The 18,398-nt window shown below is 35.5% G+C and overlaps 1 protein-coding gene and 1 pseudogene across 2 annotated transcripts; both read right to left on the minus strand.

Moving 5' to 3' along the window:
• Window positions 1-3,530: 3,530 nt before the first annotated feature.
• Window positions 3,531-9,976, minus strand: AGY1 (Albino or Glassy Yellow 1). Its single transcript, XM_079021235.1, has 20 exons — window positions 9,376-9,976; window positions 9,030-9,102; window positions 8,692-8,898; window positions 7,774-7,877; window positions 7,508-7,687; window positions 7,192-7,410; window positions 6,998-7,111; window positions 6,796-6,909; window positions 6,537-6,704; window positions 6,245-6,420; window positions 6,109-6,175; window positions 5,894-6,040; window positions 5,711-5,806; window positions 5,198-5,266; window positions 4,988-5,089; window positions 4,659-4,910; window positions 4,523-4,590; window positions 4,334-4,451; window positions 4,024-4,263; window positions 3,531-3,948 (listed from the first exon to the last, which is right to left on the minus strand). The coding sequence occupies exons 1-20, from the start codon at window positions 9,832-9,834 to the stop codon at window positions 3,805-3,807; spliced, it is 3,117 nt and encodes a 1,038-aa protein (XP_078877361.1). The 5' UTR covers window positions 9,835-9,976; the 3' UTR covers window positions 3,531-3,804.
• A 2,089-nt stretch (window positions 9,977-12,065) lies between these two features.
• On the minus strand, window positions 12,066-15,631 carry LOC145076778 (cyclin-dependent kinase D-3-like; annotated as a pseudogene). Its single transcript, XR_013692802.1, has 7 exons — window positions 15,434-15,631; window positions 14,806-15,104; window positions 14,602-14,710; window positions 14,387-14,512; window positions 14,066-14,301; window positions 13,737-13,991; window positions 12,066-12,550 (listed from the first exon to the last, which is right to left on the minus strand). The product of XR_013692802.1 is annotated as a cyclin-dependent kinase D-3-like (transcript).
• Window positions 15,632-18,398: the final 2,767 nt, after the last annotated feature.

The raw sequence follows: 18,398 nt of genomic DNA on the forward strand, positions 1-18,398 counted from the left end.
ATGGTTCCATTGGAGGATATACAGGTGGATGACCGCCAAAACTACATTGAAAGATCGGTAGCGATCCCCGACAGGAAGACAAAGGCCTTGAGGAACAAATTCGTAGATTTGGTGAAGGTGCAATGGCAGCACCGAAAGGGTTTAGAATGGACGTGGGAGCCTCAGGATGAGATGATGGAACATTACCCAAAGTTATTTGCAGCGATGGACTTCGAGGATGAAGTCCGATTCAATTGGGGGAGATTTGTACCATCCAAATCCTTGAGGTACTTAAACTCTTGAAATTTTGCATTTTGGGGGAGGCTCACGACGTGAGAATGCCCATTTACCATTTGACCCGTATTTTCGAACCTCATGATGTGAGGCATAAGATCTCACGCCGTGAGCCAAGTTTGATGACCCAAAACCCTAATTTTCGATTATTTAATGGAATGAGAGCGCTAGGATCGCCCATCCTCAACCTCTCTCACTCTTTAGCCCCCTAAAAACCCTAACTTCGACCTCCTTGATACCTTGGGCCATTGTTGGTGATTTTGAAGAGCTTACTTGGAGTTTTTTGGTTCTTTGAAGTGGAAGAAGGCTCTTGTGGTGTTTCATTTTGGCAATCTAGTTTCTACCACTGAGTTTGTGAGCATTTGTAAGTCATAAAGCTCCTATCTTTTTGCCTTAAGCATGCTAGATCTAATCTTTGGAACCTTTCTTTGCATGGTTGGGTTGTTTAACATGCACGAGATCCATAAATTTGGCAACTTTATGGATCATTGAGACATCTTCTGTATGTGAGTCCTTGGATCTAAGTTTTGGTGTGCGTTTTGGACTCCAAGCTTGAGTCTTGATCTTAATACCCTTCTTTTGACTTAGTTAGTGTCTAAGTCATGCATTGGACATGCATGACTGAAAGCTACGATTTTTTATGGTCCTAAGGTTCGAGGAAGGTGTTATGGAAAGTCTCAGTGTATGCCTTAAAGGATTAAGAGATTAATGCTCAAAGTTGGTCAGAACCGATCTCACAACATGAGAAATGGAAACTCACGTCGTGATCCAGGTGGTTGTCCCAATCTGAGGACTATGTTGGATGAGTGAAACTGAGTCGACTCGTTGAGTGGTTCTTGGTCGAGTCGATCCTCACGACGTGAGCCTTAGACGACGTGAGGGTGAGCTAAGGAGAAAGTTGAACTTTGACCTTAGGCGTTGACTTTTGACTTGATTTGACTTTTGGTCTATTCTTGGTTTTGAAGGGCAAATCTAAGGTTTGCCTTGCATGATTATCTAAGTGTGGAATAGCACCTGTGTAGCTGATCGTGAGAGCAATAGTAGTTGATTATCGATCGAGAGGTGAGTTTTCCTTCGCTATATTCGTGAGTCTAAGGCACTAATGTCGGCCCACTAGTTTACGATGTAGAGTGATGATTGTCTTTGTGATAATTGTTAGTTATGCATGTATTTGCTTGATGACTTTGTGATTCCTGTTGTGATATTATGTGGTATAAGTTGGGGGTGAAATAGACCCGGTATCCAGTTGAAATAGACCGAAGGGGATTGCAAGCACCCATATATGTTTGACAGTATCCGGTTGAAATAGACCGAATGGGAGTGCAAGCACCCATATATGCTTGATAGTATCTGGTTGAAATAGACCGAAGGGGTAGGCAAACACCCAGATATGCTTAGGAGTATGTTTGTTTAGTATGTGGTATTTTGGGGGAACCCACTAAGCTTTGTGCTTATAGTTTTCAGTTTATGTTTCAGGTACTTCCAGTTTGAAGGGGAAGGGACCGTCTGATCGCACTGCATCACCCTATGTTTTCCACAATTGCGATTTTGGGATTTTGTACTCTGAGAATATGCTACCATGATACGTATTTGACTAATTTATTATGAGTAGTCTATGTTTGAATGAACTTTAAAAATAAATAAATAAATAAATAAATAAATAAAATTATCTTTATTTTAGGATGTTACACCATCGAGGTGTCCAACAACACTAAATCCAACGCAATGAGTAATCTATGTTTGAATGAACTTAAAATAAATAAATAAATATAAATAAAAATAAAAATAATAAAATTATCTGTATTTTAGGATGTTACACCATCGAGGTGTCCAAGAACACTGAATCCAACGCAATGAGTTTTAAATAGCTCTCGCCATACGTCATAGTGCAATTTGTTTAGATCAAGGATCAGGGGTGCATAAGATTGGGTGGTGGTGGTGATGCTGAAGGGTTTGTTGTTCACCTGGGGTTGAGCATTGTCAGCCATGAGATCGTATAAAGGAGAGGTGCGAGAAGAAAGTAGGAGAAGTAGATGAATAATACGACATCAATGCAATGATGGTAGTCGGTTAAGGTTGAGCAAAAAAGGCAAATGGATGGATAGCAGAGAAAGAATCCATGATACCATGTATGTTTTAAATGTTTTCGTATCAGATTTCTCATTGCTTTGGAGCAAGGTTGTCAAGATCATGATCTTACTTATGATTGTTTTATGTTTTGCAAGATTGTGATTGTAAGATCAGATCGAGATTGAAAGATCCTACCAAAATGAATTCATATTCAAATTTGCTCGAAAGATATTGGGTGTAAAGTATACATTATAACTTGATATTGATGAAGACGTCGATAGTGGAATCAAATTTAACTTCTTAAGCATGAACCATAAATTTTGTTGCTACAAACCATAAGAAGAAAATATCTTAATTAGAAAAAAAAAATAAAAATAAATCGTTTTGATCATGTTCAACTTAAGACATGAGATCACAAAAGGATTGTTATGAGTGCATTCTGCCTAGTTTAACATGAAATAATAAAATAGTGATATTCTACAAGACTTCTCGCAATGGTCGATTTCAAGTTAAAATGACGATTTTTGAAACTCATGTATATAATAAAACTAAAGAGGTGAGATCGAGTCGTGGTGTGATAAAGATCGTTTTTCACTTATAGGATTTTAAAATCATAAGATCTTAATATCAAGATCAGGATTTTAATGAACGTAAAATACGTACTAATAGATATGGATGTCTAAAAGTTGAAAGAGCTTTTAAGCATCCAATTCAATTCAAGGTGGAATGCTTGTTTTGTTTTTTTTTATCGGAGGTGTGAAGTTTTGTAAGCTATTTTCTGACTTACAAATAAGTCTATGGACTAAAAAAGAGTTGGCAGTGGTTAAAGTTAAAACGACACTTTTGAGTTTGGTATAGAAAGAATAATGTTTTGTTGAAAGAATTTAATACATTTTTTCGTATCTAGTTATTTTTCCTCTTTCTTTCTGTTGTATAGATGTTCCTATCTCATCGGAGAAATAACAAGTCCAGGGTTTTTGCAACTATTGAAGCACCTCTTCTTGTTAAATGATTCCGCACACACTTTTTTGCACAACAGTAGTGGTGGTAGTGTTCCCGAGTATCAAAACAAAAAGCATACAAATCATATCATACCCAGTCACCCGGCAAATGACATGCTTTTCAGACAATATGTATGCTATGTATATGACGGGCTTGGATGGTTTCCACTTTCCTGGTCAGATGCATAGCTTAAAAGCATTTATTACCATCATATAATAATATAATATTGTGAATTAGTTTCCAAGGAAGTCGATCTGTTTACAAGGAAGGCTACACAATTCTTTTTGTATGATTATGGAAATAGGAAATGATTATGAAGCAACTTTACAGTAAGTATATGCTTCCTCTTCCTTTCCTCTCCTCTCTACAGTCTACAGGCAGCCCAAATTCTTATTATCTTCAGGGTCACAAATATACACAATTATCTGCAGGTGGGGTCCATGCCATTTGGACTGCTACTCAGACGCTGACAGATGAGGCTGATGATGATGATGATGATGATGATGATGGTGGTGGTGGCGGGGTCACTGAGCCATTATCCTTATCCTTTATTTTGCTGTTGCTGGTTTTCCCTTGATCCTTGTTCACCATCACCGGTTTAAACTGGGAAAAGAATACAAATATGAAAAAGTCCACACAACAAACATATTAATATGTTATATTGACATGATTTGATACCTGGTATATAGAATATATAACATTTCTTCTTATTTGCGCCATCATCTCAATAAAAAGATTGTAGCCTTCAAGCTTGTACTCGATCAAAGGATCTCTTTGTGCATATCCACGTAACCCTACAGCTTGTTGAACAAATTTAAGTGCTTGCAAGTGTTCTTTCCATAGCCTATCTATGTTGCTCAATATCAGAAACCTTTCTGCTTCCTTCATCAACCCTGGAGCTTCTTTCTCCACAATATCCTATGATAATAATAATAATTAGGTGGTGCTTCTCTTCTACAATTCACAATTTACATCCATTCTTTCTTACCCTCTTCTGTAAATATGCTTTGCGTCCACAAACACGAAGATAAATCCTCAAATCTTCATAAGTCGCACACTGGCTTGCCAGTAAATCTGGAGTCAAGTCATTCAAAAGATAGCAATACCTGTACTCACAAAAATCATCTTTAATGGAGTTTTAAGAGAAAATAAGCAACCTCTTCAGACTACAACTTACTGCTGGAGTTTTGCAATAAGCTTTTCAAAATCCCAGTTTTCCTTTGGAGCATCAGAACCAATATTTGCCTACAACAAAGTTTAACAAAAATACAATAGTAAATCATTTTTACCTCTTTTATTAATCATTTGTTTACCTCTAATATGTCATCCATTGTGAGTTCAGAATATTCGATCAATAGAGATTGAAGATCTTCAGACTGTAGAGCTCTCCTTCTCTCCGTATAGACACGGTCTCTTTGGCTGTTGAGAACCTCGTCATACTCAAATAATTGCTTTCTGATATCAAAAAAGTAATTCTCCACTTTTCTTTGAGCTTCGTCCAATGCTTTCGTCAACATTTTTGATTCAATTGGTAAATCCTCAACTCTAAAAGCCCTCATCATACCCTACAACTTGCAACTTTTTAAACTGGTTTCCAAATTAAGCATTAATAATCATATCAAAAGAAAAGAGAAAATTAAACCTGAATTCTATCACCCCCAAAAATGCGAAAGATATTATCTTCCAGACTAAGGAAGAAACGCGAACTTCCAGGATCCCCCTGCCTGCCACTTCTACCACGCAGCTGTATACATTTCATTTGGAAACTAATATATTATTATTATTATTATTATTATTATTATTATTATTATTATTATTATTTAATTGTTAAGTTAAATTATAAAAATTGCACCTGGTTGTCGATTCTCCGTGATTCATGGCGTTCCGTCCCGATGACATGAAGTCCCCCAGCTGCTACAACCTGTGACACGGAAGCACAACATTTTTATTATTCTTGATTTCTTTCATGTCATTTACACTTGACGCTTGTTTTTAATAAAGAAAGTCTCAGTTGGAACTTGGAAACAAGAATATATATATATATATATATATATATATATATATATATATATATATATATATATATATATATATATATATATATATAGATCAAAGACAATTTAGGGGCCATTAAGTCATGTATGCGTAAAGTGGCTGTCTAAATCACCACTTTACCCTTACATTCCAAAAAATAAATTTCACAATATTCATCAGAGTTAGGAGGAAAAAAGAAGGGCAAATGTGTAAAGAATCGGTGTCTTAATACATTAAGCCAGGTTTTAATAAAGAAACAACCATGTATAGCTAAGCTAGCTGCCCAGATGAAGTGGTTAACCCATTAAGTCGCAAAGAAACAGCCCCTTACCTTCTTCCTTTCTTCCTCGGTGTAAGTCTTATATTCTTTTGCAATTTGTAGGAAAGAATGGCGCAATTTGGCAATTACTTCATCTTGAGCCGGACCCTATAGATACTACCCAACATTAGAGTTGTTTAGGGAATGAACTTGTTACAAAAACAAAGACATCATCTATCGACAGACAGGTGGCACCTTTTCACAAGCATAAGATAGCCGCTCTTCTGCTTCCAACTCAGCTAAAGATCTTCGACCCCATGAACTGACAGCCAAATGTACAGCTTCCTCAACCACCAAGCTATTTTCTTGAGATAGTGAACACGGGAACAAACTTTCACTCACCTAAAAATGCACCCAAAAGTAAGAGAATACATATGGCTAAAAGCAAATACACACACACACACACAGACCTTCCATGTCTTCTTTGGGGGAGCTTTCTTCACAGAAACAAAAACTCCCTCAGCTGGCTTTACAATGCTGCAACATTTATTAAGCGAAAGCTGTTTAAGGAACTAAAAGCAAAAATAGATTTTGTTGTATTCTTACCTTGGCATGAGCAACTCACGTAGCTTCAACCTAGCCATAAACTCTGCATTACCACCAAGAATTATATCGGTTCCTCGGCCCGCCATATTTGTAGCAATAGTAACTGCACCAAGGCGACCACTTTGTGCCACAATCTCAGCTTCTCTTTCCACATTTTCTGGTTTGGCATTTAGAACCTAAGTTGCTCCAAATATCAAATATAATGTGAGTGTATTATTCATTTTATCATTTATACCTATGTTGTTCTTCTTCTCTTAGAAAAACAAGATAGGAATAGGATTCAATGAATCACCTCATGAGGGATTCCAGCTTCACGGAGTTGTTTGGACAATGTGTCACTCTGTTCAACACTGGTTGTCCCAACAAGCACAGGCCGCCCTGTCTTGTTCATTCTAGAAATTTCTACCACCACCGCCTGCCATTTTCCCGTGGTTGCCCTAAATACCACGTCTGAGTCATCCTAAGCATCACATCATATCACTCCTTTTCAATATTCATTTCATGAAAAAACAGAAAGAAACCACGTGGTGGAATATTTCAAATTAATGAACCTTTCTTATCATAGGCTTGTTTGTGGGCACAATTGTAACTTTGAGCTTGTAAATACTTTCAAACTCTGAACTCTCAGTTGCAGCGGTGCCAGTCATGCCACAAAGTTTTGGGAACTAATAGAAACGTAAAAATCCCATTAGCTTCAACAACTATAACAAGTTGACTTGTCAACCCTCTAAAGATCACAAAGATGCTTAGAACCTGAAGAAAGAAGTTTTGGTAGCTAATTGAGGCCAGTGTCACCGTCTCATTTTGTATGGGCAAGCTTTCTTTGGCTTCCACCGCCTGGTGAAGCCCATCACTCCAACGCCTCCCCTGTAACACAATAAAATACACCTCATTTACTTCCAACTTGGAAACAAGATATATATAAACTAAAAACTGAAATCCTTTACCTGCATGACTCGACCACTAAACTCGTCCACTATGAGAACCTCTTTGGCACGTATAATATAGTTGACATCTCTGAGAAAGAGCTCTTTAGCTTTTATTGCATTCAAGACAAATGAGGCCCACTGTTCTCGAGGATCATATAGATCCTTTACTTCTAGAATTTCCTCAGCATCTGCATAACCCTGTTCTGTGAGTAAAACATTTTTCTGCTTCTCATCAACCTGCAAGAAATAGCCAAGTGGCAGATGCACATTAGAAAAGAAAAAAAAAAAGACATGTGATGTATATTTGCAAGCATCTTTCTTTCTGAATCCTGACCGTATAATGTATATCTCGCTCAAAAGCAGCAGCTATTTTAGCAGCTTTGTAGTATTGTTCGCTTGGTTTTTCAGCAGGTCCTGATATAATAAGAGGAGTTCTTGCTTCATCAATTAGAATTGAATCGACCTCATCGATGACACAGTAATTGAAACCTCTTAATACAAGCTCATCAACACTCTGTAGACCAAGAGAAGAAGTTATAAGTGAAAATGAATGGTATAAGAGAATATTATTGAAGACTGCGTATAGCATAAATTACTTTCCATGGCAAGATTGTCTCTTAAGTAATCAAAACCAAGCTCACTATTGGTGACATATGTGATGTCACACAAGTAATTCTGCCTCCTTTGTTCACTTGTCATGTTTTCTGCCAAATAATTGATTGTCAGGGGGATACTTTCAACTAAGAAACCTGAGATCTAGAATACACCAGCACTCATAGCTAATCAAGTACAATTGCATCTATTAGGAAAGGAAAAATGTCAAAAAGAACAAGAAAATGAAGAGGAAAACTCTGACTTTTCCAGTTAGACAGAAAGATGAAAATCAGCCAAAAAAATCTTAATAACATCATATCTCATGTATGCTATTTAAGTAATGACATGTTTTTTGAGTTTTGTGGGCCTGGGTTGTAGCATAGGGCACATCGTTCTTTGAAGTTGCAATAGGATGACATGGGCACCAAGGTAAAAGGGCACTGAGCCTAGTAGCCTACCCACAAAAGGGAAAAGCCTTCATCAAACTAGGTCATAATGAGTCTATTACTGTAAATATTGGGCAATTTTTGATGTTGTCAATAACCAAGCCCACAAACTCTTAATCCAACTGATACAAAACAACAAAAAGAGCTAAATTGTCAAGCCTTGTATGGTACCGATGATTTTCTAATTAATATGGTCACTCTAAAGTGTTTATGTTGTGCTTGGATATGATACTTCCTTACTCATCTTTTTTACAGTTTGCAACAAACATGGCATACAATGCAAAAATCCTAGTTATCACACCTAATTCTTGTCACCAGAATTTTGAGGTACATGAAGAAAGACTCTAGCTAAGGGTTGATCTTATTTGGATTGAAAGTTAGATAACAAAGTCCTCTTAACTTTGTTATCCATCCACCTTCAACAATTATACAATAACCATATGCATATAAATCAAAAGAAGAAGAAGAAGAAGTATACGCTGGATTAGGCCAACCGTGAGTCCAAGAAAACGGGCAACTTGACCGACCCATTCACAGTCCCTCCTTGCAAGGTAATCATTCACAGTAACAACATGAACTCCTTTACCACTTAAAGCATTTAAATAAGCTGGTAATATGGCCACCAGAGTCTTTCCCTCTCCCGTCCTCATTTCAGCTATTTCTCCTTTATGAAGTACCATGCCACCTACATCACCATAGCATGTTTGTAAATTGTAATGGACATTAAACTTTCATGCTTTTTAAGCAGCCTAGTTTCTCATTTCAGGTTTGATGTTGTAGCCGAATTGAACTCAAAACAATTTAGTATTTATTTACCTATCAGTTGAACATCAAAAGGACGAAGACCTAGAACCCTCTTCGAAGCCTCTCTCACTATAGCAAACGCCTCCTGCACGATATTATATATATATTTAGAATGATAAGCCACGGAGCACAACACTTCTAACAGCCAAAGTAATGATTTAAGAACGTTGCAGAGAAAGAGGAATATAGGTCTTCCAACAAGAGGTGGTTTATGAACCAACAGGACCGAAAAAATAAAGTCAGTTATCTCTTTTTCTTGCATTGTATTATCCTTACGCAAATTCAAAGGGGAAAATGTGTAGAGAACAATACATGGTCTCCAAATCCCAAATGTGATATAGAAATGAGATGTGCTTACAGGTAAAATAGAGTCTAAAGATTGGGGACCTTGGCGAGCTCGTTGCCTCAAGAGAGTGGTCCTATCCCTCAGCTGAGAGTCCGAGAGAGACGTCAGCTCGGATTCAAGAGAGTTGATGAGAGCGACGGTGGCAGAGTATTGCTGCCTGGTGGACTCCCCGGTGTCAGCCCCACCCTTGAAGATTCCGCCCAGTAGACCTCCTAATGACGCCGCCGCCACTGTCATCGTCTTCCGCTCTCTTGGAGCGTAAAAATGACAATATCCGTGTGCCGAGTTATTTTTTCCACCCCGGAAAAGGAAGCTACTGCTACTGGTGCATTCCCTTAATAGTAGAAGATGTCGAGTGCAATAACTATTGAGTTGACGATGAAAAGTGGGAAATTTGGAACTGAAAGGTGAAACAGAATAGGAGGATGGGGAGGAAAAGTTATTGGTGGGCGACAGAGATGGGAGCGCCATTCCACTTCCCAAAAATTAGTACTACTGTTATATACTTGCTACTGGGTACCCCATGACTTCGAAGGTAAGAACCCCTTCTCAGTTATGCAACGAAGAAGATGAGTGGGGAAAATTGGATGAGACTAGCAAAGCAAACTGCTTCGGATAAGGTGTCGATCTTGATATACCGAAATCGGGAAAAAAGTAAATTATACTTTTGGTCCATGTTGTTTACACCCATGTGTAGTTTGAGTCCAGCTTTCTGAAAATTGATATGGGTCGTCTCTATAGTTCCCAAAAGTTGCATGGCTGGTCCCTCATATTGTTACCATCTAAAATGTTGTTTGTTTTTTAATAGGTAAATCTGCAGTCTGAGAATCATATCTGTAGACATCTATAGAAAAAAAAAAAAAAAAAATATGAACCAAATGTCTAAAGTCTGCAAAAAAAAGATTGTTTTCTTTTAAAGTCTACAGATCGTGTAAAAAAAATAAAATGTATATAAACTTTGTTTTTTGAAATTTAAAAAGACTTTCAATAATTATAGTTTCACAATACTTAAATTAAAATTATACAACTATCATTATAGTTTTTTTTAATTTTTAAAATTTTTGTTAATACTTAAAATTCAAAAGATTTGTTTTATATAATTAGGAAACATATTAATTATTGTGTTTTCATGTTTTCATCCTCTAACTTATTAAATTATTAGATACTATTAGTTTTAAAACTATTATATTTCTCACATACTATTTTAAATTGAATTATATTTTTTGTGATATTTAAATTAATGTTAATTGTAAAAAAAACTAGATGGTGTAAGAAAGTCATGTGTCCCATATCAGTTCCTTGAAAAAAGAAAACAAGGGTGAGACTTTTATATAACGAATATATAATTGAATATAAAATTGAAAAACATAGACCTTTTGATCCTTATAAATTATAATGTAGGGTTGCATCCTTTAAAAAAAAATACACACTCAAATGTTTGAAGAGGTAAGAAGTGGATGGACCAAGTCTGCCTCAAGAAGAGGCCCCCAGACCTTTTTAGGTCTACAGTCTTCTAAAAAACAAAAGGTCTGCAAGGTTAAATGTATGTGCGCCATCTACAGGGACGCGGACAAAAATGGTATCAAGAAGAGCTTTTGAGAAAAAAAAAACAAACACCTAAGATGTTCCACTTAAAGGAGAGCATGTGTCCCTTAGATGGTAAAATTGTCTTTTCAACCTTATTTTATACTATTAACAACTTTAATTAAGGCTATGATTTACAGAGCTACGGTTCATCATCTTCTCCAACTTTCTCCTTGCAATCATTTGCCTTAATCTTAAACATTGCAATTAGAAAAATCTTGAGAGAAAAAGCAAGGAAACAAGATGTTCCAACCCACGATGTGGCATAATTGTTGTTCATCAATTTGTGTAGATGTGAATAAGGTTTACAATTAATTTAACATAGCAATGTTTTAGCTTAGATCTTTGAAAAAGAATGTTTTTTCTTAAAAAAATCATTCTTTTATATAGGGTCTTTCGATTTTCTTTCCAATGAGAATCAATCATGGTGTATTTTTTTTTTCCAAAGTTCCAAGAAGAGAAAGTACCTAGATGGAAAGGTAACATATGTGGAGTATGTTAACATTGGTGAGTTCTCTATATATGAACTCAATGTGAGGGACATGTTTGATTGATGGACGGAAGAAACATGCAGGGTTAAGACGACTCAGAGTGGACAACGACAAGTGTCGTTTTTGTGACGTAGACAGCCTTTAATGGCATTACCACAGGGGAACAACACTCCCGCCTCCCCCTTCCCCTTCCCGTTATGTGGTCTTCAGTGGTGATGGCAATGAGCTACAACACGATTTTCTCTTTGATTTCTTTCTTTCTTCCTCGTTTTTTCTTCATCTCAACATCGTTCCTTACATGGAACACCACCCCAAAAAAAGGTGGAGATTAAGAAGATTTTTGGTGCTTACCTGGCCTCACCACCCCGTTAACCATACCCACCACCCTAACTCCCAAGGACCAACAGTGATATCAAAATCCTCGAGAGGAACCACCCATGACAAAATCCCAATAATAACCAAAAGTGATATTTTTCCCAAACCACATGGACCAAGACTATATCTTACTCTAATTATTATGTTTTGATAAAATAATATAATAAATAAAAAATTGTCATTAAAATTTTAGAAATAAGATATATGTTTTTATGTGACATTTTAAATGTAGATGGAATAGAAGAAAATTCTGGTACTAGCAGTACAACATGTTTGTATAGTGTTTATTAGGGGTGAGCATAGTGACAAAATTTAAAAATAAAAAAAAAATGAAACCAAGTTGATTAAAGAAACGGAAGGCAAGCAAAAGCAATTAAAGCAAAAACAGAATCTGTGAAAGAAAAAGAATACAAATTAGTGATGTTACGTAGTATGCTTGCCAAAATCAGAACCTCCCTTTCACCCTTGGCTACAACATAATAAAAACTTTCAAAATTACTTTTAGTTGCAGCAACCAACGAGAGAAATGTGATCATGACCTTATATAAATGTTAGTAAACATACATACTATCATCAATCATACATGGTGGTCTTGATGATTTATAAACTTTGCATGGTCTTGCCAAGAACAAGATGGGTAACAAGATTAATTAAGTTATGATTCGATTATCTCATATCACTCTTCAGGGATTTGGAACTCAAGGTCCAACTTTCTCTTCGGGTGAGTTCTGTCAGCACTACAGTCGTACAAGACTCATTATAAATCATAACAACTGAACTAAGATCGAATGTGAATCAACAAAGCCCAAAGCTATGTAACTAACGCCTATCAAGTCCACAATTTAAACACTCGTCTTTTTAATGGAAGAGAATCATAGCAAAGATTTCCGAAAACCTAACTTCATGACAATAATAATGAATGTCATAACTTTTTGTGTTGCCCCATAACATAAGAACGCAATACTTTCATTTTTGGTAACTTTCATTACTTGTTTTATTTATAACTCATAATTTGGTCCACATGATTCTTTTTATATTTTCCTTATTAAGGGAGGCACCTGCCCCTGCCACACTCAAGTCTCATGAACATCGATTAGCATATATACATCACGATCACCAACATATCTATTAATCTACTGGATATCATTCACTCACTCGATCAATCAAGAAAGCGCTCAAGGGTGAAAAAATATTATCAACATCATTAAGCTTAACGTTCAAGTTTTTACCTTTCTTAGATGAATAAAAAATACAGCTTTTTAAGCACTTCATTGACATTAAAAAAATGACTTGGCATGTTGTTTAGAAAAATGTTTGATTATCAATTAAATGTCTAAAATACCCCTCAATAAAAATAAAATGAAATAAACATATGGAAAAAGATTTAAGTTGAGACATCATACAATAATTAATAATGGGCAAAAAAATGATTAAGATTATGAAGTTGTAAAAAAGACAGTGTTGCATTTTATTATGGCCCAAAGATTTGCGTTTTAAATTTGTTTAATAATGCGAACTCTCAAGAATATAAATAGCTTCCATCTCAATAAAAGTGTTGCAAATTTTGAAAAAAAATTTGAGAGTATGAAAAATTTTCAAGAAATAAATGTGGTGGAAAAGTTTGAAATAGTAAAAAAAAAAAGTACATCACTTGTTTTGAAAGATGGAGTGTTAGTCGTAGGTGTATAGTATTTCCATAATAAAGACAACCAGATTGTGAAAAAATAGCTAATACATTATTTCCATAATAAAATCAATCTATAATAGAGTTGGAAGATACACTGAATTTGATGATAAACAATTGAGAGAGAAATAGAGAATAGCGAAAGTATGTGTTCTTTTGTGTTGTAATACCGTTAATAAAAATAAGATTTCAGATAGAGGGAGGAGTGTAATAAAAAATATATTGTTAATGGTATTTACCTGATAATAGTTGGTCTAGCTGGAGGTCTTACTGCAAAGACAAAAAAATCAAGTGACATTGGTGTGGGTCCACTTGTTTCATTTCCATTTCCATGGTCGGGAACTGACACTAACACTGGCACTGGCATGACTCTTCTTGATTTCCTAGTTGCAGGTGACAACATAGTCGATGGATTAAAATATGTAGACTCTTTCTTTGGTGGAGGTCGTGGAAGCAAAGTTGGTTCAGTAGGTGGAGGTCCATAGGAGAAGTACCTACCAATATCATCAGATTTTTTACTTAATAAATAATCAACTGAGAGGATTATTAATATTACCTAACAACCTACCTATGCTCTAATGCTTGGTGTGTTGAAATTCTAGCTTTTGGATCATACACAAACATCTTAGATAACAGATCCAATGCATAATCACTGGCCATTGGAAACGTCGCCCGAAGTGGCTGCCCAGGAACATACTGGTACTCAACATAATCAGGAAGATAAATCATATCTGCCCACTAAGAAGCTTTGGGAGTCCCAAATGCAGCAAATATTTTCCCCAACTGATCCATGTCACTGCTACCCTGACAACAATTATATGTTATGTTATGTTATGTTTATTTATTAAATAAAAAACAAAGGCTTTTAGCTTTCAAATAAGCAACCAACCTGTAGAAAAGGGCGGCGTAGAAGGAGCTCAACAAATATACAAGCTGATGCCCAAACATCAACCCCAAGACCATACTGTTTGGCACCAAATAATAGTTTTGGAGCTCTATACCATCGAGCAAACACCTACCTTATCAAAAATATAAAATGACTTATTGTTATGATATTATGATACACATGAACTGATTGATACAAAAGAAAATTTGGATACCTACCTGGTGAGTGAACCTTCTGCCGAGGCTGCCAAATATGCATACCAGTCCAAAATCTGCAAGTTTTAGTCGTCCATTGGGTCCTATCAATAGATTATTTGGTTTCATATCCCTGCCAACACAACCAACATCCATTTCAGGTTCATGTGGGCCATTAGGCATTAACAACTACTTCAAAGCTAAAAAAATCATCAACTACCTACCTACCTGTGCAAAACCCATTTCGTATAGCAAAAGGCAAGTCCTTTCAATGTCATTTGAAGGTATGACTTTATATCGGTGGGGGAAAGAATAATGTTCCTATCTCAGATAACAGCTTCCAAATCAGTCTCCATAAACTCAAAAACAACATGCAAGTTCCCTTTATGAGGAAAAGCATCAATCAGCTCTATTATATTTGGATCCTTGAGCTCTTTCAGCAACTTGATTTCTCTTAGAGCAGTAAAATTTGCCCCTTCCTTCTGCTTCCCAGGCTGGATTTTCTTTATTGCAACAGTTTGCCCTGTCTGTCCCACAACCCACAACTTAAATAAACATCACCATTCACCAATGCAAAATCAAACACTGAAAAATGCATGCAAATGTAAAAGCAATTTGTTATGCGTTTTCTATTTCTTTTGATATCTTAATATATAGAGATTATATGTACAGAGTAAAACATACACACAATTATCCTTGTTGTTGGTTGGTATAATGGAATTACTTTCCAGTGACATACCCTAAACCCCTAAATTTTATTCAACTAAGAATCATGGGGAGATTATTTTAAGGGGAACAGAAACCCTAAATTTTATGCTACATACCCATTCAATAGCCACACAGAGTATTACAATACCTTGGTATCAATGGCTTTGTAGACGACGCCATAGGTACCTTCCCCAAGTACTTCACATTTCAGGTATCGATCAGCTACTTTCTTTGCTAATAAGCGATCCACTTCTGACATCTCTTTTCCTCTATTCTTATTACTTTTGGCCGACGCACAAACTATGCTAAATTTGTGCTTGTTTCAACAATTATATTAGATTTCTTCATAATGATGCCCAAAGCCCTTGTTAGATGAAAGGGGATTTAAGCAGAGAAAAAGTTAAAATGAAAATGTTTTTCTACCATTTAAATTTAAACATATAATTTAGATAAATAAAAAAATAATTTAACAGGTCTTTAATTTAAGGATTTTGAAATTAAAATATAATTTTATTAATGAATTTGATATTCATTTATTATTACACTTATTGTAATTATTATATTTAACACTATATGAAATTTAATAAATATATAAAATCATAAAATGGCATATGCATAAAAATTAATTTAAATAACTATAAAATGACATGTGGTCAAATGAATAAGAGTATAACATGTGACAAAAAAAATCTTTATTTATTAAAGTATATATTTTATAAGCTAATTAACAATAAATGGGTGTTTGGGATTGCTTTTTAACCTAAAAAAATCATTTTTGACAAAAAGATTTTTAGATTTATAGCTTTTTTTAAATGGGTTTTTAAAATGTGTTTGGATTAACTTTTGAGGGGGTAAAAACCAAAAAGTCAAACGACACCAAATTTCATCAATTTCTTACTTCTAAAACAACTCTTTTTTCTTCTTGCCAAAAAATCAATCTAGAAGAACTTTTGAAATTGCCAAGCACAATTTTAAACTTTTGGGTTTTTGAAAAAACCAAAAGTCCAAAAAATCAATTTGAAAAGTAATTTTAAACACCCTTTAATATTTTTTCTTGAACACCTTCACTAGTAAAAATTTGATGTTTGTGTTTAAAGTTTTCAGGCAACATAAAGAAAAGAAAGAAAAGTTATATTATATTATATTATATTATATATAGGGCTAGGTTATAATGTGGATGGTAAGTATTGTGTGGATGTAGGGATGAATGTGGACCAAGAGTTTAAAATACATATTCTAATAGAATACATATTCTGATTGAATGAGCATTTTGAAAAATAACAAATTTTTGAACCATGAGTTGAAGAATAGCAACATTCTTAAAGAATAATCATCTATTATTAATATTATTGAAGAATCTAAGGTCCAAAAATAAACAAAAAAACAATTTTTACTGTTACATTCTATAAAAATACAGTGTCATTTTTTTGAATTTTTGTCAAGTTCTATAAGAATACAAGCTTCATAGTAAGTAAGTCTTGAAAAAATCTCCATTCTATAAGAATATTCTCCTTCTTCCTAGAAGGGGATTTATTTCCTTTGACTTTAGATCTTCAACTAACGAGTAAACAAAGACTTGTATTAAAAAAACAGAAATACGCATGGGAATAAGATTATACAAATAATAAGAAAACATGTGGTTTAGAAATTAAGTTTGATGGCTGAATTAAGAAAAACTTGACAGCTTCAAACCTTACAATTACTAAAAGCTATGTGGGTTATGACCTTTTTAGAAAACAACATCACTATATTTTCAAGAATTCATGTGGTTCATTCATTGTCTTCTAACACACTTAGAAACACCATTATGTATATATACAGAGAAACAAATCCACATAAATACATCAATTCTATAGAAATTGCTACGCATAAGAATTAGGTGTACACATCTAAGAATCGACTCAACTGGTACATTTAAGAAAAAATTAAGGACACCAAAACTCATAATTATGTAAAGATGTGACGAAGGATAAGAAAAAGAAAACATGTTATCAATCGGAGCAACACTCCTCTTCATCTTCGTGGGTTGTCCAGTACCGCTGTAGGAGGGCTTTTCGATTAGTCAAGAGGTTGCAGGTACCCGGTGGTCAGGAGGGCAGCAGCCTCCTTCGCATCTCCCCAGATCGTGTGTTGTTGCTGCCTTGACCCTCTCCGATCAGCCTTCTCCCTTCTTTTCACATTTGATTGCTGGAGCAGACCCTGCGCTGCTTTTCCCCTTCGGTCTCGCCGACCCCGGAGACGACGACCTCCCCTTTTCCCTCTGTCTCTTCAACCTCTTCGAACCCCAGAGACGATCTCTATTTGTCACGACATCCGGAATAGCGGACAGCACACTTGAGAGCTTCCCTCCGATGATCTTGACATCTTCGATGGAAGCATGAGGCGATTTTGTGCTGACGATCTTGACATCTTCGATGGAAGCGGGAGGCGATTTTGTGGGTGTGGATGAAATAGGCAGTAGGATTTTAAATAAAGTAATTTGCCTAAATTAAAGGGTGGAAGATTTAATTAATTATTTATTAAAATTCAATAATACTTGGCCTATATTAATCTCTACATCCACACAATATTTGTTAATCCATATTTAAACCTACATATATATATATATATATATATATACACACACACACACACACACAAACCTTATGAACAATAATATTTCAAAAGTTGACATTTTTGGCACAATCTTTATTGAAATTGCTACTTTTGGTCCCTACCTGATTTCACTACTAGTGTAAGCCAATAAGAATGAGATTGGTGTGCCTGATTCCACCGCTAGTCTAAGCCAATAAAAATGGGATTGGTGTCGACAAGGCTTATCGTTTCCCCAGTCGGTGTACTTTCCCAACAAAATCCCAAATGTCGATTCCAATACAAAACCATCTTCGTTTCTTAAATCCCACTATTGACGTCGATGTTTTTTCTGAAGCTACGAAAATCGCTACAAGCTTCCTCCAAACTCCTCCCAAATATCGAATGCTCTATAAGCGACATATCGTTTGTGTTTTTGGTTCTTACATGATCGACCCTTCGATTGCTGCTTATTCTAATCTTTCTAGTTAACTTCCCCGTCTACTTTGGCATGGTGACTTTTTGGTTATAATCTATGTATA

The sequence above is a fragment of the Lactuca serriola genome, chromosome 9, assembly GCF_051521515.1.
Source record: "Lactuca serriola cultivar US96UC23 chromosome 9, Lser_US96UC23_V15, whole genome shotgun sequence".
NCBI classification, from domain to species: domain Eukaryota; kingdom Viridiplantae; phylum Streptophyta; class Magnoliopsida; order Asterales; family Asteraceae; genus Lactuca; species Lactuca serriola.